Source organism: Pezoporus wallicus, unplaced genomic scaffold (genome assembly GCF_028554395.1).
Source record: "Pezoporus wallicus isolate ANWC-B61680 ecotype Strahan unplaced genomic scaffold, APGP_CSIRO_Pwel_v1 contig_6382, whole genome shotgun sequence".
Classification (NCBI taxonomy): Eukaryota; Metazoa; Chordata; class Aves; order Psittaciformes; family Psittacidae; genus Pezoporus; species Pezoporus wallicus.
In genome coordinates this window covers 173,185-193,915 of record NW_026638015.1, presented here as the reverse complement: position 1 = coordinate 193,915, position 20,731 = coordinate 173,185, and the positions used below count along the sequence as shown (strand labels likewise).

The 20,731-nt window shown below is 50.5% G+C and overlaps 1 protein-coding gene across 3 annotated transcripts in view; it reads left to right on the top strand.

Moving 5' to 3' along the window:
* AMBRA1 (autophagy and beclin 1 regulator 1) overlaps positions 1–11,167 on the top strand; it is a 130,715-nt gene extending 119,548 nt beyond the window's left edge. For all 3 annotated transcript variants that reach the window (XM_057408797.1, XM_057408798.1, XM_057408799.1), the window contains 2 exons: positions 946–1,139; positions 9,565–11,167. In XM_057408797.1, the coding sequence (XP_057264780.1) occupies positions 946–1,139; positions 9,565–10,055 (685 nt within the window). In that variant the 3' untranslated portion in view covers positions 10,056–11,167. The remainder of the gene's footprint in view (positions 1–945; positions 1,140–9,564) is intronic.
* Positions 11,168–20,731: the final 9,564 nt, after the last annotated feature.

The following is a 20,731-nucleotide window of genomic DNA, read 5'->3' as shown; positions in this document are numbered from 1 at the left end:
ATCTGTGCTGTCCTGCAGCCTTGGTCTGATTGAGGGTAAAAAATAAGCCACAGAGATTCTTTACTCTGCCATGTGAGTGGATATTGCCACTACTCATGGGTTTTGACAGCACATGTCAGTCTTGTCTGATAGGCTTAGGAGAGCTTGAAGGCAGAATATTGCTCAAGAATGATCTGGCTCACAGAGCGAGCAAGCAAAGTGTGGAAGGTTTCAAAACCTCGTGAAAAAGGGTTGTGAATGAAGCAGTATTTCCTAGAATCTCTTTACCATTCCCAGCACTTACAGTCAGAGGTCAGTTTTGGAAAGAGCATCCGAGCGCTGTCAAGGTGCAGCTCTTGAAGTGTCGTACACTTCAACTGTTTGATGCTGAGAAGCTAATGAGCCTTGAGGTGGTTCCTGTTGTTTGCTTTTGAGAACAGAGAATTTCTCCTGTCCAACTGGAACAGGCAGAAATGCCTGCTGGAGTGCATTCATGTCTGATGCTGACAAACCAGGAGGTCCAGAAGAGGGAAGGGATACAGGCTGTGTCCTTGGGAGTTAAAACCACCCTGCTGACACGCAGAGAAAGGTTGTGTGTGTGTTTGTGGTCCTGTGCTGCATGTCCTGTTGCCTGCTCATCTCAGTGACTCCGAGACAGAGTTGTACTGAAGGCTTAGTGATGCTGCAGGGATCTCTGTCTGTGCCTGTCAGATATGCTGCTTCTATGGAAGGGTGAGTGGACTACAAGACTCTGTTGGCTTAAAACTCAAGGGACCAGTCAGCTGAGGCTGGAGAAGGGGTGTCTATGTTCAGGGCATATAAGTTCAGGGCACAGTTCCTCCAGCCCCATCTGCATACTGGCTAGCTTGAAGTGGAGGCAAGAAGAGGCTCAGATGGATGCTTCAGTCATGCTGGGGCTCTTTGCCTCCAGTGCTCCTGATCTTACTTATTCTTCTCTCTTTTCAGAACCAGCAGAGCCACATGGAGGACAGACAGAGACATGGGCCTGATGAACGCCATAGGCCTGCAACCTCGAAACCCCCCTACCTCTGTGACTTCCCAGGGTACCCAGACTTTGGCACCTCAGCTGCAGAATGCCGAGACTCAGACAGAGAGGGAGGTACAGGAGCAGGAATCTGCCTCTGCAGGGACTGGGGAAGGTAGGAGCTCAAGCAGTGGTTTATCTGACAGAGCTTACCTTGGTCAACAAAGAGTTTCCATATAGCTTCCACATCTTATCAATGCATTTGTGCATTTGGGGGGTTGAAACTAGGTGATCTTAAGGTCCTTTCCAACCCAGTTCTGTGATTTGAACACTCCTGTTCTATCTTCAGCAAAGATTTCTCCAGCCTAATTTGCCTGCAGCCAGGCCAAGATGATCAAGAGAGTGAATCTCTGTCCATCTTAATAGTGAAGTTGTCCTTTTTACATACTTTTAGAAGGCAAAATGAACTCTTCCCCAGAACTTTGTGTCTTTGTAGAATCAGCTGTACTGGCACCACTCCTCCTGAACTCTAACCATCCATAAAGCTGCAAACTGTTAAGAATTATCCTTTCTGCCTCTGTTAGTTTAGCTTGGTCCTTCAACCTCTGCATCTAAAACCTGTGCAGGATTCACAAGCTCAGCACCTGGACACAAAATAAAATGCTGTAAATCACTTCTCACAAAGCAGGTATGAGTATTCTGTTTAGTCTGGTCAGTGAAGACTTTGATGAGTGTCCAGCTCAGCTATACAGAAATGCCTCTAGTGTTTTCCAGTCCAGGAGAACTTAGCAATGCATAAAGAGCTGGAAGTGGCTGATGTGCAATTCCTATATGAAAATAAAATCACTGATCTTTCGAAAGCATGATGGTCTTGTCCAGGCTTCCTGTCTCTATACTGTAGCGTTCTGCTTGAATCCAGTTTTGAAGGTCTGCTAGGATGGAGTTGAGCAGTATATATGTAGGAAGGACAGAGAAAATTGAGGAGACAGTTTTGAAGTTGTTGGTTCATGGTGAACCCACTTATCTTTGGGAAGCAGCCCATGACATGCTTGTTTGTGACTGTATGCTTGCTTGTGCTCTGTCACTCTGAAAGATGCTTTTTGGCATGTGACTCTTCCAGAGTTTCTGCTGTGCAGCATCCAGCATATGTGATAAGGCTTTTTTTTTACTCTGATCTCTGCTCTTCTTTTCAAAGGTAAGTGTCTAATTCTTGGGCTGAGATGAACCTCTCCTGAAGGTTAGTACACTTGAGGTGTGTAAATAAGGCTGGAACATAGGATATCTGGACTAATACTCAACTCGTGAGACCTTGTGTGCATACTCTGAATGTGGTATGCAGGCTGAGAACAGGGGATGCTGTGGGACCTTCCTGCATCAAGGCCATGATGGCTGGTGCTGCAGGCTTGGAGGTTTTTCTCTGCTATGTTAAACCAGTGGAATTCTCCAGTGCTGCTTCTCTCTGCTGCTGTTCTGAATCATCTGAAGGTTTTATTATCTCATTCTTTCTAGTTAACCTTTCAATTTTTAGAACTAGGTCATGGGTTTTAACTAGACCATTAATGAGATGGGGAAGGGTTGTCCTTTACCAGTGCCTTGGGCAGGGTATCTCTATAAAGAAGCGTAACATTTGAAAGAAAGGAAATGTAGATAACAAACCTAGGACAGAGACCTTTCTTTGTCTCCATTTTCTGCTTGGAAGAAGATTGGCAAGTTCCACATCTGATGCAGTTTGTGGCTCAGGTGCTGACTTACCACATGTCCCTTTGCGAGTGGGTCTCACCTGCAAAATGGGCTGTCACACTCCTGTCTCTTTTGTAAGGAACAGAGGAGTTATTCCAGGACAGATACATGCACTGGAGATGAGCCAAGCCATCTTGCCCTGTAGTTGATCAGTTTTTATGTTAGTTACATCCTCAGTGGAAATTCCTCAGCAAAGGCTCAAGAGCAGCTCAAAACAGGGAGCTGTCAAGGCATTAACTATTGGAAGGATCATGTAGGATCCAAAAACCCAACTGTAATCTATGGCAGAGGAATAGTACAAGAACCCAAAATGAAGCAGAAAGACATATTTTCATCTGCTGTTAAACAGCATCTCAGCCAGTTAGCCAGGGACTTGTGACATCAGTGCTGTGGTTCATCCAAGAGTCTTCACGCTTCACATTACACTTGAGCAACATTGCAGTCCTTGTGACGTTAAGATTACTGTTTTCCCAGCATCATAAACTCATGTGTTGCTCATCCAGTGTGTTTATGGAGGCTAGATTAGACCCCGTGCTTTTTTTGTGATGGTTAATTTGCCCACTGCATCTACCACAGCTCATCTGTTGAAAGGGAAACTGTTTCCTAATAGCAGGATCTAGGTGTCAGGGACACAAAGGAAAAAAGAGCAAAAATGTGCTACAGCTGACTTGGTGTGTGACCTAAGGCAAATTATCAATCATCTACCAAATGGGAATAAATCTTCCCATAGCACAGTACACCAGGGGCTGTGAAGATTAATTAGTGTTTTGTATAGGGTTTTAAAGATGTAAATCACTACGTAAAGGCTTAGCAGCATTAGCAGCAGCAGAATGGATACATCAGATGTGATTCAGAGTAATGTAAAGGAAAGCGTTTTAGTTATCACCTTGTCATGAAGGGATAAAAAAAGAGCAAAAACCTTTAATGTTTAAAAAAAGACAGGAAAAGAAAGGGTAGCGCTACCCCCCAAGAGTGGGTTTCTGTCCTGTGTCCCATCAGCCCCGCTGCTGTGGGGAATTCTGGCTCAGGGCATTTCTTGCAGATATGTGCTTACTGTACAAAAAAGAAGTATGCAGAATTGCATCAGAAATCTAATTAAGCTCTGTGCGGGTATAAATAGTTTCCTTTTCTCATGCAAAGCTCTGCGGGGACTTTGCTGTTCTGATTATCTTTCTACCTCCTTTGGAGGAATGAGTATATAATGACTTTATCAGAAGTGAATCCCTCTAATGTCTGTATCTTTTTGGTTTGCAGCAGTTGATAGCTGCCTTGTGAACTCTGCTCCCAAGCCACACATAAACCAAAGAAGTTAAAAGAGAAAACTAGGAGAGATATCATGAATGTCTAAAACAGTGTTTCAGCTGTTTCCTAATTATTTAAGCTGACAGACATAGTGGAAATAGTGATGGAGCTGTAACTTTGAGGCACTCTTAATTAGAAACAATCTGTTGGGAGTTATTCTATGCTTTCCATTGCAAATGGACAGGGATGACGGGGGAGGATCTGTGTTCAACTGGCAAGTTAAATCTCGCTTAAAAAACGGCAAAAATTCCTAATGAGATTTAGTAGTCCAAAGCTTTAACCTTTAGAAATTGCAGTTCCTGGTCCAGGCTGGGTCAGGCTGTGGCTGCCCCTTGCTCAGGCTGTGGGATCTATGGAATAGGGTAGAAGTGGCAGTAACTGTCAGAGATGCAACTGCAAAATGTGCTGCAGGCTGAGGGAGAGGGACCTTTGCAGAGCTGCAGGATGCTTGTTTGGTTGTGCACCCATGCTGTCCCCTGGCTATTTACAGTATATCCATTCATCATTCAGGTAATCCAGCTGCTTAAAAAGAAAAAATATCCCACACTTGAAAAAGAAACTTGATGGAAATAGCTGGAAGGCGGTTGTCATCTCCTTCCCTATCATCTGCATTGTCTTTGGGGCTGAACAATCTAGCTAGCTCAATGCTCATTGTGCAAGTAGGCACACGTTATGAACTACTGAAGTTGTAGCCATCTGAAGGCTTGCTGTCAGTGGATTGCTACTTTGCCTGTCTCTGGGGGAGCAGCATATTCACTACTGTCATGCCATGTACAGATTTTAACCTGTTTGCTTTAAGTGTTGCTCACCAACCAGCACAAGTTTCCATCATGTCCAGCTGCTTTCAGAGGTTGCAGCAGGTACCTTCGAGAGGAAAAAGGGCTGTAGAATGAAGGTTTGGGTTTGTGGGCTTCAGTCTGTTCAAACTGTTAGTAGCAAAAAAACAGCACATGCAAGTGAAACTTGCCTGGTATGAGCAAAGCATTCTCAGGATACTGAAGGATGCAGATGCAGTGTGCCTGCATGTGATGTAACTTATTTAATCTGAGACATTAGGAACGTGTCAGGGGGCTGCAGGGCCAGGAATACCCTGTCCTCAGCCAAGCCTCATGAATGATAAAGAGAAACATGTTGTTTTACATTAGCTGAACATGTTCCTGCAATGCTGTTGTCAAATGTGATGTGATTTTTGTGTGGTTAGTGTGGAAATGGGAATTGAGACACCAGGGATCAGTTTCCAGATCTGCCTTTTATTCTCCAAGTAGAAATGTGGGTAGATCCCTTAGCCTTTCATCTGCCTATCCATCTGTAAAATACGTGTCATATGTACTATAGAACTGCAAATTTCAGATTCTCTTTAAAAGCCCTCTGAAAAGCACTAACTAAAAAATAGAATCAGGTTCTAGAAGCATGTACTACACAAGCCTTTACAGTGTGAGCTGCTCCGAGTACCTGGCTCCCTTGGGATTAAATTATGGGGGCTACTTTTAAACTCTCATTACCAAAATAAGTTTCACTTATAGAAATCACCAAGGTGAGATATTGCTAAGAGACTTTTTACAAGTCAAAGCTGGTGTGTGTCTTTCCTGAGTTCTGGAGAGTTGTTTGATTTAGCTACCTTAGAAAGGAAGTGTGAACCCTCTTCTGAGCTTGGCTGGGGAGAAGAGTAACCGGTAGTATTTCTGCTGGTACTGAGGGAGATGTGAGTATTTGTAGCTGGTTGTGCTGTGCTCTGACACTCCCTTTCCTATTCTTATGCAAGGAGTGAATTCATTTAAAAATGGTGATATTTTTATCGTTGAGCATCTGAATTAGTGGGTCAGCTCACACCTCCAAGCTATTATTCCATGTTCTCTGAAGACTTAACATCTCTCTGCAGTGCTTACTCTTAGTTCTAATTTTGAAGCTTTGTTTGCAAGCATGGCTACTGACTACTCCTGGGCTTAGAAAGAGGAAAGCTGAAAACAGGCAAAAGTTCAAGAGCGGTGTTAGTATATCCCACAGCCTGATCTCATCTCTGCTTCTGTGGGCTTTGCTCTTTATCAGGTGTGTGCTGACTATGCCGAGAGATAAACAAGTTGTAATTCCCGTAAGTACTTCAGAGACCACTTCATTTGAGAGTGGAAATGCTCCTGCCTTCTACCCAGCTCCATTGAAAGTATGCCAGATGTTTTTGCTTTGTAGGCTTCTGTGCCAAACTCTGATCTTGCTGGAATAGCATGGCAGAGGACTTCTGAAGACAAATGCATTAGCTAGGGAGTATTTTGTTAAATGTTGGAGCCAGTCAGCTAGATTGACAGAAATTACTCTCCAGAGTGATGTTTTGTGTCTGTGTTTGAGATAGACGGGGCTTTGGACCTCTGGAAAGGTCACTTCAGTTAGAATAGAAAAGGTTTGCAGGAACACAGCACTGGGGACACAACTCTAATACTTACTTGTCTTGCAGAGAGAACCATGGGTGATGCTTTTATGTCCTGTCAGGCACAGAACTTGTGTCCCAGTCCAGAGAAAGATAAGACTGTGTTTCAAGATTGCTTCCTTCTATGTGATGGATTCTGGTAGAGGGACAGCTTAGGTGGAGAACGAATTGGCAAGTGTTGTGCTTACAGTGGTACTTCACACATTGGTACTTCACACGCTGGAGCTGGTTAGCTCAGTCTTCTAAATTTTGTCTGTAGTATACTATGAGGTTTTTCTATATTTCTATTTTCTGACTCTTTGGAGTCAGAAAAGGCTTAGAAGAATGAGAGCTTGAGATAGAGGATTTTACAGAGCCTGGGACTTCAGAATGTAGTTTTGAGCATAAAATGAGAGGAATTGATTTCTCCGTATGGAGAATTAGATGTGCTGTCCTTGGCCTGCTCCTGCACAAGCTCAGGTTCATGCTCTGAATATGCCTAAACCCTCTGGAGTCTGACAGAAGTGTCGTGAGCATGGGGTTTCTCCCTGTTCTGGTTTTGTTCAGCTGGTGGTGCAGGGAATGGGGTTTGGTCACTGCAGCAGGTTGGAACTTCCAGCAGCCTGGGGTGTGGGGTTTAACAGCATTGCTGCTGTTCTGGGTAGGTGCCTGCATGCACACTGTGAACCTCCACCAAATGGAAGTCAGCTTATTTCACTTGCACTGAGCACTGATGCAGTCTGCACTGGCAGCCTGGCGAAGGAACGCGTGTGGGAGTCACCAGGCAGTAGAAACGGGCTCTATGTGAAGCTGTGCTATAGCTCAGCTCAGGGAACATCGCACAGGAAGCTCAGCTCTGAACCAGGCAGCCAAAGGCATTGTCAAAACCTGCAGGGAGGGGGAAGGGAAGGACCGAAAGGGGCTTGTTGGCTGCTTGGATGGTGTCTTTCTGGAATTTCCAACGCTGCTCTGTCTCCGTGCTCCTCACCTGAAGGTTCGTGACTGCTGTGGCATCAGCTTTTGCCTGTTTCTCAGCAAGTAGCTGCCTCAACTGGCTGTTCAGCCATGGCATGTGGTAATTAAGGGGCAGAGAAGAGCAGGGGCTGCTTTGCTGTGCTCTGCCTGCATGGACTCCTCTCATGAAACACATGCTTGTAACGCTAAGGAGCGCTGGCTGGGGATCCTTGCTGACTCGCTGTTCCAAAGCTCCTGTATTGGGCAGGTTTATAGTAAATGATCTATCAAGAGCACAGTACCTGCTGTTTCAGGACTTGTGTGGATAAGGCTGGCTGGCATGTCTCTAAGCCAGGTTGCACATCTTGGCTTTCTTAAGCTTCCCCTCTGGCCTGGCCAGATGGTTGGTAACAAAGTGCTTACACCTATGCCCTCAGAAGGAAACAATGACTGAATCCAAAACCATGCATCTCAAACCTTCCACTTACTTCTGCTCTGATTAATGCTTCAATATCCCCTGGCATGCGTGTTTTTCACACTGAAGTTTCCAGGCTAATAGCTGCCTCTGTTCCCAGTCTTTGTGCAGGTCAGCCAGGCTCCTAGTTCATGCATCAGACACATCCTGAACAGGATTTCTCTGCAAGAGTTCTGGGTCAGGCTGTGCCTAGGGGTATTTGTGCTCCCTCCTCTAGGCTCTGCTCCAGATTCTCATGAGGTTACTGGTGCCTCTGTGGTCTCACTGAAGCTCTGACCAAGGAGCTCTGTGATTGCTGTATGCATAGTGGATAGGGCAGGCTTACTAGCTTCCTAGCAGAAAGGGACTTACTCTGCTTGTGAGAATTAAATTTGCCCTTGATGTCCACAGTATTTCTACAGCAGGGCAGTATGTCAGCAGGCCTGCTTGAAGATGGAATTAGCCATACCCTGTGGTGGAGGAAGCTGGTTGTGTTCAATGCCAGTACCACTGAGGAAAGGGAATAAGCTGTCACTGACAGACTGCACACCATCTTAACCGCTCTGATTGTCCTCTGTAGTGACATGGTGTAAACCATGCTGAATACCCAGCTTTTGTGTTGGATACATGACCTCCACCCCACAGCCCCAGTCACTTTTGCCTTCCTACTCAGTGTGGCATTTTGGTTTCTATTGTGTTTTAACTCCTGCCTACATCCACTCTTGTTGACATTTGTGTTCATCTTCTTGGAGCCAGGAGAGCTTATGGCTTTCCTCTCTCATCTAATCAGCTCTGCAATAGCATCATGGAGCTGGGAGTGAGATTTATCTCTTTAATAAGAATCATCAGGATCCCACTGTGGAATGGTTCTAGCAGTTTGTGATTACAGATTGTTTTCCCCTGATGGTCTGGGTAGGGTTTGTAGCAAAAGGAGGATGCTGGGAAACAGAACTGGGTTGAACTTTCCTGCCGTGGGGATTTCATTTCTGACACGGACTGTTTTTCTGTGAGATTTTGTTCTTCTTCAAAAGTAATCTTCAGCAGCCAAGGCATCTGACAGTGGCTCCTCAGAGCTCAGTACAGCCTGACTGTGAAGGGAGAGTTCAGAGACAGACAAAGAACTATAGATCTTGAAAGATGTTTTTTGCATTCCCAGAAGATACCAGTCAAGGGCAGCAGGAGCCTACATACTTGATCTTCCCTTGATCAGTGGTGATGTGGAAGCACAGACCATGTTCTGTAGCTGCTGTCTGGACCTGGCCTGTGTCCTCTCTGATAGCAGGGAGATGGCCATCATCTGATGCCTGGGGTACTCTCAAAACAGGTGAAGTAGGAAAGGCCACAGGACGCTAACACTGTGGTGACATATTTGGCTTATTGCGGGGCAAACTGAGGTTTTTCCTCTTGCTTTGGAGGACTGGCTGGGCTGTCTCTGCAGCTGTGAGAAAACACACTGCTTCTGACTCCTCTTTTTTCCCCACCTCTATGGCTAGATAAGAGCTGCTTCTGCAGGGCTTGGACATGCAGGTCTGTGAGGGATACCTGTGGGATTGGCCAAGGTCTTCTTGACAGGGTTCAGTGCCTTTGGCGCTCACCAAAAGTTATAGAAATAAAATGTTGGGCTTGCTCTTGAACAAACCCTATCTTCTATCCCAGTACATGTGCACTGCGTGATGCATCTACCCAGCATTGCTTTCTCTTCGTGTTGTAGCTTGCCTTGTACATCCAAGTTGCTTCTGCTTTCTCTTGCAGGTGAAGGTCCAGACTATGGGGCCAGTGGGGAGGATGCCCTGAGCAGGATCCAAAGGCTGATGACAGAAGGTGGCATGACTGCCGTGGTCCAGCGGGAGCAGAGCACCACCATGGCGTCCATGGGCGGCTTTGGCAACAACATCATCGTGAGCCACCGGATCCACCGCAGCTCTCAGACTGGTGCAGAGTCCACTGGAGCTGAGGGTACATCAGCACTGCAGTCCACCTCACAGCAAGTGGCAGCTGAGCTGGAGGGACGGATCCTGTCAGAGTCCATGCAGCTCTCGGAGCATGGCCTGAGCCCCCGGACAGCCCCTGGTGGGAGCGAAGGACAAAGCACTGGTGACCTGGACCTGCCAGAGCAGGCCCAGTCCTCCATGGACACTGAGGGACCAATTGAATACAGTGACCTAACTAATAATAACCATCTTCCTGACAGTACCAACTTCTATAGTAATGACAGCACCAGTGGGGAGTCGCGGAACAGGTAGAGATTGAGTTGTGTGTTGGTGCTACCCTTGTACTGCTCAGCAGAGACCTGTACCTCACAGCTGGCCAGGAGCTGGAAGAGTAGGAACACGTGGCTCTGAAAGGATGCTGGTGGTTCAGAGGGCTTCTCTGTCCTGGGTGAGTGGGGAAGGAATAAGGACTGCAAGGGAAGCCATGGGGAAGAAAGCATACTTAACTTCCAACATTCCCACTGCTGAAGAGTTAACAGGAATATCAAGTGTACTGGCTGCACATCATGCAGATTTTAAAGCCCCTTGGGATCCTCTGAGCTCAGCCCTAATCCTGCAGTTTGGTCAGTGTCATCCTCTGTAAAGCTTCTTTCCTTTCCTTTTCCTGCCCTTTTATGCCCAGGGGCTGATCAGTAGAGTGAAGAAAGGAAAGGTGGCCTGCAGCATCCTTCTGGAGACCGGCAGTCCTCCTGGGCAAACCTGGGTGTGATGCTCCAGCTCCATTGCTGGAGTGGAGGAGCCTTCCAGGCCACAGCCCCACTCCATGGCACAGCGCTGCTTCCCCCTCAGTGTGGAGTTCTGAAACCTCTCCTGTCTGCGCTGTGGTCTTTTCTGGGAAGAACTGGGCTTTGCCATAAGCTGCATGGCTCAGGATGTGCTCATGGGTGGGGATCTTTCCTTTTTAGAGAGTTAGTGTAGTACTTGGCAGGAACCTCAGCAGAGCTGATGTATAGATGGGTAGAGAGGGACAAGGGCTACTGCTCTCTAGTCAGGATGCAGTTCACGCAAGGATGTTCTAAGCTGTGCCAATATTGTCATGAATGAGCCATCCCAGTGGTTTCATGTTGCCAGGACTGAGCTGCAGCTCCTTGGCAAGGGGGCCGGAAATGTCTCTCAGCTCCAGGCCAGGGTGTGAGGTACGGGTCTGTGATGTAAGGTGTTGCATGTGAAATCTTGACCTTGTACATGTAGTTTCTAGTGGAGAATTCCAGGCTCTGATACTTTGTTTTTAGTCTCAAATGTGATTTTCCTTTTCATTTGTAACTCTCCATCCCTAGCAAGCTTGTGGAGGAAGGGCGGGGAGAGCGTGAGTGCTGATGAGGGAAACACCAAAGATCAATGTCATTAAAATATGACAAACCCTTGCTTGACCTACTGTCTTCATTTGTGTGCTGTTGTCTCAGTGTTTGGCCCTGGGGATAGGTACAGCAGAAGCTCAAGGAGGAAAGCAGGCTCAGCCTTTGAGTTGAAAGCCCAAAACTGGGAACCAGGGAGGAGCATGGTGGAACACTGATTGCAGATTGCCTTTTAATCAGCCTGGAGATGAGCAGGCACTTCTGTGTTTCCCATCCCTCAAGTACTGCAGCAGGGAGAAAGAGAAGCATTTCTCTTGTCCTGCTTAAAAGGATATGTGGAGATGCAGCACTCTATCTCAGGCAAGCAGAGAGTCTTGCTGACCTCTCAATGCAGAGACTGGGTGCAGTGTCTGGCTGTTCTGGATAAAGGAATGCATGTCCCTGTGTTACCACTCTGCTGTGAGGGATGCTTCCCCTGCTGCCTGAGCACCTGCCTGGCTCCTCTGGATCCTGCCCTGCAAAGACATTACAATAAATAAGGCTGTCATTAAGCAGCACTCAAGCTCCCAGTCAGAAGAGTCTGTTAAAGAACATTAAGCAAATCTTCTCTTAAATCACAGCCTGGAAATGAACCTTAAATCAAATCAGCTGCTGCCAGGCCTCATTGCAGAGTGTTAATGAGGCTCTAAAACCTACCCTGAGCCAACCACATCCCTGGTCTGACAGGAGAGCAGCCTGAAAAACGGGATTCCCTTGTGTGGTGAGGAGGGTTTCGTGCATCCCTGTATTGCCTCAGTGTGGGGTGGCCTGAGGATGTGCTGGCATTTGGGAGCTGGAAGAGCTGTGTCTCGGCTCAAGACTTGGGCAGACAGGGCAGGGCTGGGCAGGGCTGTTTACTGCTCTGCTTGAAAACAAACTGAAACAGAGCCTGGAGAAAAAGGCTTCTGCTTCAGCTCAGCCTGGCAGCTCCTTCCCTCTCCCTGCATGATTCCTGGAAGAGGCTTGAGGCCCATTCTTGGTAGATGTGTTGCAGAGCACTTACAGAGGCCAGAGCCAAGCTACCTACAGAAACCTTTCCATCATGACTGGAGAGAGGTCTCCTGGGATGTCTTGCCCTAGTGCTGTGCAGAGGCCATAACCCTGCTCTGCTGAGGACTTCCCTTGGTCCAGAGCTGTCCCCATTGGAGATGGTGGCAGAACAAGTAAGTGAGATCCAGTGGGAGCTGGAGCAGACCACAGCTGCTGCTTTTGACATCGACTCAGGACATGTCTGAAGCTCCAAAGCAGCTTTGCATTCCACACTTGTAAGGGAAACTCTTCCAGATGAGGTAAGGATGGAGGCCTGAGCAGAGCAGCAGCTCTGATGTTTCTAAGCTGCTCTGTAGCTCTGGCCAAAGGCTGGTAGTGGCTGCAGCCTGACTCCTGTGTTCGTACGGGCTTTAGGCAGGAGCAGTGGGGCAGGATGGGTGCGGGTGGGCTTAATCCTCAGATGCTGCCTTGGACGTGCTTTGTAGATGATCTCCTGTAGCCACACAACTAGGCAGTGCTGTGGGCTTGTATGTAGGGAGAGCAATGCTTTTAGTTTGAGTTTCAGACCTACAATCTGCCAAGCTCAGGTTCTGTTCCTGCCTGAGACCTGAGGGAGGGAGGTGGGTTGGTGGGAAGAGAGGGACAGGAGGGAAAGCTTGCCACACTTGTACCATGGGCTCACTTTCCTCCCCTCAATGCAGTTTATTTATGATGCATTCTGTGCTTTCTGTGGAACAAGAATGGCTTTAAACTGCAGAGGGGAGAGATTGAGATGAGACATTAGGGAGAAATTCTTCCCTGTGAGGGTGCTGAGGCGCTGGCACAGGGTGCCCAGAGAAGCTGTGACTGCCCCATCCCTGGCAGTGCTCAAGGCCAGGTTGGATGGGGCTTGGAGCACCCTGCCCTAGTGGAAGGTGTCACTGCCCATGGCAGGGGTAGGAACTGGATGAGCTTTAAGGTCCCTTCCAACCCAAACCAGTGAGCAAAACTCTCTCCCTGCCTTGGATGACCCTGTTCTGTCCCAGCAGTGTTCCCTGGTTGGTTTGGGTAGGACTGAGCTGACCTGTACCCTCTGCATCCATGGGATGACTGGGGCCTGGAGCCCTGCACAGGACAGGAGGCAGTGGCATTGCCCACATCCAGGACAAGCACAGCAGCAAAGCTCACAGCTTGCCTGCTCTCTGCAGTGTGATAACGCAGCGCTGAGGCAAGTGTCCTGCCAGGAGCGAAGTGGAGATTCAACAGGATCTGCCCGAGGAAACCCAGGCAGAGCTGTGTGTGCTTAGTGGCCCAATTTAGGAGGCACAGTGAGAGCTTTGCTGCGTAGGAGCAGGAAATAATCTGAAGAACCAAAGCTTTCCTCATCCTCAGCCTGTCAGGAGCCTTTAAATGTGCTAACAAAATCCTGGGGAAAGCAGAAATACAAGGATTTTATTTAGCTTTCAAAAGGCCTTTGATAAAATCCCTCATCAGAGGCTATTAAAGCAACTGAGTCACCTCAAGGGTGAGGGGTAGAGTCCTCCTAGAGCCGTTTGAGGTGGGAATTGGAGGCAAAAGCAACAGCCAGTTCTTGGTGTGGAAAGGTTAATGGTGGGTTGGTCGGGTTTGGTGAGAGCCAGTGTTCTCTAAAAGCCATAATGAGCCGGAAGAGGAGGGGGATAGCTGAAGATACGGGGTTATTTAGGTTAGCTTGGCAGAGAGAAGGTGCCAGAAGCCTGGGGCAACGGTTGGAACTGCTGTGCTGGAAGGGGGCTTTGGAGGAATCCTTCACGGTGCTCACCTGCAGACGGTGAACGCTCTGGGACCAAACCAGCACTGCCTGGAGGGGAGATCTGGGGTCCATGGGGGCTGCAAAGCCCTAGTAGGTGGTGCAGCACTTGTCCCTATGACCCCTGTGTTCTATGCCATGTCTCCCTCGCTAACCTGTTGCTCCATCTCCAGCAACTCCATTTGACTCCTGGAAGTCCCACGCCATACCCACATGTGGCCAGTGTGGGGTGACCCCTATAGCTGGGTGGTACGTGGTGGCCAGGAGCTGTGCTGGGCAGGAAGGGGAGGGGAGGGTAAGGACCAGGTCACAGCTGGGTGCATGGGGAATCTCTCCTCCCTGGCATTACTGAATGGAAGCTGAACTCCATAGCCAGGTCCTCTGCCCACCGCTCAGGCTGCTGGCCAGGGGGTAGCTCCCCTTTCTGCTTGGATCCCGTCTATCAGAGAAGCTATTCTCCAACAGGAAGGGGCAGATTAATTAGAGAATGCAGTGTGAGCCATCCACTGCTAACTGGGATCTCAGTGTGCAGCGTGCACATCAGAACACCAGGTCGGAAGGGACCTCAAGGATCATCTGGTCCACCCTTGCTGGGCAAAGCATGGCCTAGATTAGATGTCCATTGATAACAATGACTGATTGCTATCACTGTGAAGTATTTTCCTCTTGTGTCCAAGCGGAATATCCCCAGGAGTAACACCACCAAGCCACCGCCACCTCTGCCTGGAGGAGGCACACGAGGGGTCTGGGGGGTCACGGCAGCCTTTCATTTCCAGCTAACACCAGTTAAGGCTTTTCTCTTCACCCCCCGGGAGCAGGGGCCTCTCCTCCATGCTCTGCTGCCCCTGCATAGCTCCTGGGCAGGATGCTCCTTATAGCCCGCCCAGTGCAGGGATTTGTTCCCCACCACAGAAGCGCTTCTCGGCTCTCCCCCTCTGCTCCCGTTTGTTTTGCCTTTCCAGCGGTTGTTGCTGGTGCGTGGCACTGGTGGGAGCTGGCAGGGACCAAGCAGTCCTTCCTGGGATGCTGGCCCCAGGCATCAGCTCCATCCCAGCCAGGAGCTGGCAGCGTCCCAGAGAGGGGAGTGTGGGGCTTCCCCTCTGCTCCCATCCAAATCAACTCCCAGCATCCATCGTCTGTGCCAGGGGCTTGCCTGATGATCCGGACCAGGCTTTTCCAGCTCGGTGGTGCCACGTGGGAGGCACAGGGGGCCCTGAGCTCAAACAGCTCTGGACAGGCCAGGTGTGAGTGATGGAGAGGTGAGCAGGAGGCAAGTGTCACTGCTGCAAGAGGCAGAAACCGAGGTTTCCAGGAGCACCCATTGCTGAAACTGGACCATCGGAGCAGCAGAGGGGCTCTGCACTCACTGAGCCTCCCTGCAGCCGTAGCTGGCAGGATGGTGAGCTGCAGGCTGGCTTGTGGGCTGTGGTAGCCACTGAGGTTTCCCTTCCTGTCCTTGTGTCCAAGCAAGCTCCAGCTTGGCTGGAGGAGTTGGACTCTGAGGACTACGTTCTTCCCAAGACTCCCTGGCCCTCCACCTTTACCCTCTGAGCTCCTCGCTCCAGCTCTGCAGAGGCTGGATAAACAGCAGACACTGTGCAGGCTGTGTGAAAACAGGAGCTGTCACGGTAGTTTAGGCTTGGTCCCTTCTATTCCTAAGGCTGAGCTATGTGTCCAGGCCATTATTCCCACCCAGGTGTGTGCTATGGGTACACCGCTCCTACAGCTTTCCCCAGCCCCATTCCGCTCTGGTCAGCAGCTCCTGGGGTGATGTCCAGGAGGAGAGGAGGTCCCTGTGCAAGGGCTCTCCCCATGCCCTGTGCTGCTGGGGCTCTCCCATGAACCAAGGTTTGGGTGCCCAAGGGCAAGGATGCTCTCCTGGGCTGTTTCAAAGGCTGGTGCTTGGCAAACATGGGCTTATGCCCCCATTGACAGCATTTGTGTATGAACCCGTGTCAGTTTGCTGCAGGGATGAAAGTACTTTCATCCTCGAGGATTTTTTGGCATGCAATTGCTGCCTCAGAGCACACCAAGCCATGTCCCTTCCTGGAGTTTAATGCTGCACCCCTGATACCATCGTAGCTATTAAAGCCTGTTATTAAACCCTCAATCTCCAGCTCAATAATACAGTAATACCCTGATAGGATCAGGGGCTGGCTCTGATGGAAGATGGGCATTGCCACCCCATTGCAGGGGAGCTTTAATTCACACATCATTTGTTTCCATGGCAGGCTTTGGAAGGGAAGATGAGCACATCCCTGTTATTAGGGTGCTGGTTGCTGGCTACTGACCAGGCTCTGCTGAAACCCTTTGCTGGGCTCTGTCACGCTTTGGTGCCTCGTATCTAAACCCAGCTCCATTCCTTCCCCTGGCTCCTCGTCAAATCTCCTTATGGTGATGCAGCTCTGCCTTCCCCTGGGTGTCCTTCCCCTTGGATCTGCCTGCTCCTGAGAGCAGGGCTGCTCCCCATGGAGCTGACACCCACCATGGGGTCCCAGGCCTGGGCTCTGTGCCTGGGTAGGTGCTGCAAGCTCCATCCTGCTTTGGCCACAGAACTAGAGAAGGCTCAAAGGGGCTAATGAAGGCTGACTGGCGGCCACGGGAGGGTCTGGTAATAGAGTGCTGAAGTGTGTTTAAATGAGGGCTGCACTCACCTGCCTGCCCACTGCAGAAGTGCCCTGCGGATCACCTCCATCAAAGCAAATGCTAATTCAAACAATTATTATTGAGGGACTGGGGCTGATCCTGCTGCATGGCTGAGGAGGGGCTGAGCACAGCCATGAAACAGCAGCTTTTGGGCTCCAGGGCCCGGTGTGACCGGCAACGAGTGGCACCGGGAAGGACAAGGTGGGTTTGTAACACAGAGGGGGTGCTCGGGCCACGGGGTGCAGTGTTTGAGGAGGAGGAGAGCTGAGCATGCAAAGGCAGCAGTAACAGCGCAAGGTCCTGCCCAGCCTTTCCCACCCCGCTCCATCCTCCGTGGCCACGCACAGGGTGGGAGTAAGGATCCTGCTCCGAGGACTCTTCGTTTCCAAGTCATACAAGCACCTCAGCTCTTGGCTGGGGGGGTTCAGGTTGTTCCCTGCAGAGCTGCAGCCCTGGGTGCAGTGATCCAGGAGAGGCCCCGGAGATGGGTTTGCTCTGGAGGCGCTGAGGATGGCTGAACCCGGCATTGTTTTTGATGAGACCTCAGGTTTGATGGCAGAGGTAGCTGTGTCGGCACAATACGCTTAGGCTCCTGTAAGGTATTTGACATAATACTTCCTGACAGCCTGATGGGAAATTAGCCCTATCCAGCACGCTGTGGGTTTAACGCAGCTAAGGACAGTGCCGTATGTCTGGGGAGGTGGAATGTAGGTCGCAGCAGTGAGATGGGGCTGCGTGGAGCCAGGCGGAACTCAGGGTGGCCGAGGTCCCAGGGGATGAGCAGCACCAGTGGGTCCTGCCCTGAGGGGCTGAGCTCATTGCCTAGAAGTTACTTTGGAAATCAGATTTGGAGAATAAGAGCTAAAACCTCACCGGGGCTCCGAGGTGCCACCGAAGGGTGTTATTTATCCTGTGTGCATCGGTGGACATGGGCTTTCCTTCCTAGGAGCGCTGCCTCCCTCGCAGCTCATGGCACTGGTGCGAGCGGGGCAGTCTGGAGATGATGTTCTGGGTGCATCCATCCATGGGCGCACCCCAGGGTGGTGCAGATTCATGGGCTCTGCTGGCCAAGAGCAAAGCCAGGCTGTGAGTGCCAAATCATCAAATCAAAGAACAGTTTGGGTTGAAGGGACCTTAAAGCTCATCCAGTTCCAACACCTTCCACTAGAGCAGGTTGCTCCAAGCCCCTGTGTCCTTGAGCACTGCCAGGGATGGGGCAGCCACAGCTTCTCTGGGCACCCTGTGCCAGCGCCTCAGCACCCTCACAGGGAAGAGCTTCCTAATGTCTAATGTAAATCTGGTGAACAGCCCTGACACCTTGAGATTCATCCTGCCTCAAGCATCCCCTGCTCCATCTCCATCACGGCTGCTTAAGGCCGTCCAGATGGCCCAATGGACCTCATCAAAGTCCAGTTTGTAGCGCAGTGCACAGCTATTTGAAGCATCCCAGCTCCAGGCTGGGGGTAAGGCTCTGGCTGGGCCAGGGCGCGTTGGCCTCAATTCATTGAGGAGGTGATGGATGGGGGACTGTGCTCTGCAGCACAGCACTGGGGTGAGGTGTTGCATGGAGGCTCTGGTCTGGTTGGATCCCCTCAGGGGTTGGCAGCTATTGCTATAGGGATGGATGCACATGCAGCGGGTCCTGTCCTTTAGGAAATAGCTGGAAAAGCCCTTTGAGCCCTGCAGGAGCATGGGATCTGTCCTGTTGGCTGCCCTGTCCCCTGCTTGCAGCCTGGCTGGTTTGGCACCAGCCCTTTGCAGTCCAAAGGGGTTGTTCCTCCCTGCCAGCATCTTATCTCACTGGGGATATTTCATTAAGCACTGCTTTGCTTTGCTCTGTGCTGTCTGCACAGGGTCTCTGTGCTGCAGGGTTCCTCCTGCACTGTTGCTCACATGGGTGATGTGCTCCTGCCCCATGGGACAGGACAAGAGACGTCTTGTCCCCTGTGCTGGGGATGCTGCCAAGCCCTGAACAGATGGAATCAATGGGTTTTCACAGAATAGTTTTACCTTCCAAACAAGACCACGGCTGCTTCCTTTCCTCTTTTGCAGTACTATTGCTGAGATGATGTATTTTGTCATTTCAGTGATAAAACCTACCTAGGGTCAGGTATTCAGCCGGGAATTAATTAATTCAGCTCATCAGAATGCAGTGTCCCTCCATTGCTTTCACTCAGGTAGGTCTGAAAATCTATGAAAATAGGCTTTTCCCTCTTTATGGTAGCAAGAGGGGAACCTGATTTGGGTTTTTTGCTGTATTATGGGGTGCAAGCCATCCCACTGCATGGCAGCATCAGGGGAGAGCCATGCTGGTGGGAGCAATGGCCCAGGGGGGTGCACAAAGGGAGACTGGAGGAGCTGGACAAGGGTGGCTCAGCCAAGTACCTGCATGGAGCAGCAGCTGCCAAAGGTACCAGCAGTGGGAAAAGGATGCTGTGAGCTGGGGTCTGAAGACCCCCCCCCATCCTTGGCCCGCTCCCACCTAAGCCATGATGGCTGTTAACACCCTGTCTCCAGCGAGGCAGCTGGAAGCATTTGCTCTCTGGAGGTGCTGGCAGCTCCAGGTTACAAGGTCAGATTCCTGCCCTCCCCTTGCAAGGGGCTCGTGGTCCCTCGCTGCCCCTGCCTGCTCCCTGGCTCTGCCTGGCCATGTTCTTTGCTTTGGCTTCATCTCCCAGCCCAGTCACCCAGGGGCTGGGAATTAGGTCCCATCACAGGCTCGTTTTCATTAATAGAAACACCAGGCTGGGCTGGGCTTTGTATTTATTCCCTTAAGTGATTACCCACCTGCAGTTTCCCCAACCTCTGCCAAGCAGGGAGAGGGATGCTCCATGTGGATCAGTGGGCTCCCAAATGCACCTTTGCTCCATGCCATGTCCAAAACATCCCAAACCTCCATCACCCCTGTGCTGGGGACTCCTCCACCAGCTCCTGCTGCTGGGAAGGGAAGATGCAGCGCTGCGCTGGGGCATCTCCCTGCCACAAGCAAGGCTCTGGCATTGGGTACCCAGAGAGAAGCTAGGATGGAATCCCCCACTGGGGCTGATGTGGCGCCAGTGCCAGGGCAGAGTAGGAACTGGTTTGGCTGTGGGGTGGAGGAAGATGAAGGGGAGGGCTGTGTGTGCCTCTGTGTGTGCACATGTTTGTGTAAAGGAGCACCTGTTGGAGGGGAGAGGGTCTGAGGGATGGATGGATGGATGGATGGATGGATGGATGGATGGATGGATGGATGGATGGATGGATGGATGGATGGATGGATGGACGGATGATTGGATGGACGGATGGATGGATGGATGGATGGATGGATGGATGGATGGATGGATGGATGGATGGATGGACGAACGTTTGGAGCTGGGCTGGCAGCCTCCTGCCCTCCTTCTCCTGCTGTGCTCTCTGCCCTGAGACGCCTTATTTAAATAAATGATGCAATTACTGGGCATTAAGGGGAGGTGAGGGATCGATGCCAAAACAGGAGCTGCTCATTTCCAGCTTCCCCAGATCCTTCAGGTTATTTTGTGCATCCTCTCCCCCTCTCTCAAGGCTTCCCAGTGAGATCATTTGAGGGATGGAGACCCACCTTGGCTGGGGGCTGCTTCCCTCCTCCCTTGGTGTCTTCTTCCCATGGCTACACTGGTTCTTTCAGTGACATTTTGACTATTGAGTCCCCTTGCAGGGGCTCGTGCCCTCGTGCCTCCCCCTTTCCCAGCTATGGGGTGAGTGGTCCTGGGTGTGCAGGGCTGCACCTTGCAGGCAGCCCCAGCCACGCCGCCCTCCTGCTCGGCAGCAGCCCCCTGCTCGCCCGCCAGACGCAGCAGTGCGATTATCGTAATGATGTCCGACAAGGCACTATCAGGAATTACACTGATAAATCTGAACAGACAGCTCAGAAAAAACCCCAACCAACCAACCAACCGCAGCTGAACCCTGGCCTCTAATTTAATACAGGGTTATTAGCCTGGCCGGCGGAGAACAGGCTCCTGCAGCCTTGAGTCTCTATCCCTGGCTCTGCCTCTGGAAATGGCCTCGTGCCATAGCAAAAAGAGACATCAGCCAGGTTCGTGTCTTGCCTTGGAGCTAGTGCAGTCTTCTTGGAGACTGCTGGGGCTGGGAGTGAATGGGAGACCCCAGTGGCATCACATTGCCTTCATCCCCATTGCCAGATCAGGGGTCTTCTTCCCGGGGTAAACTCC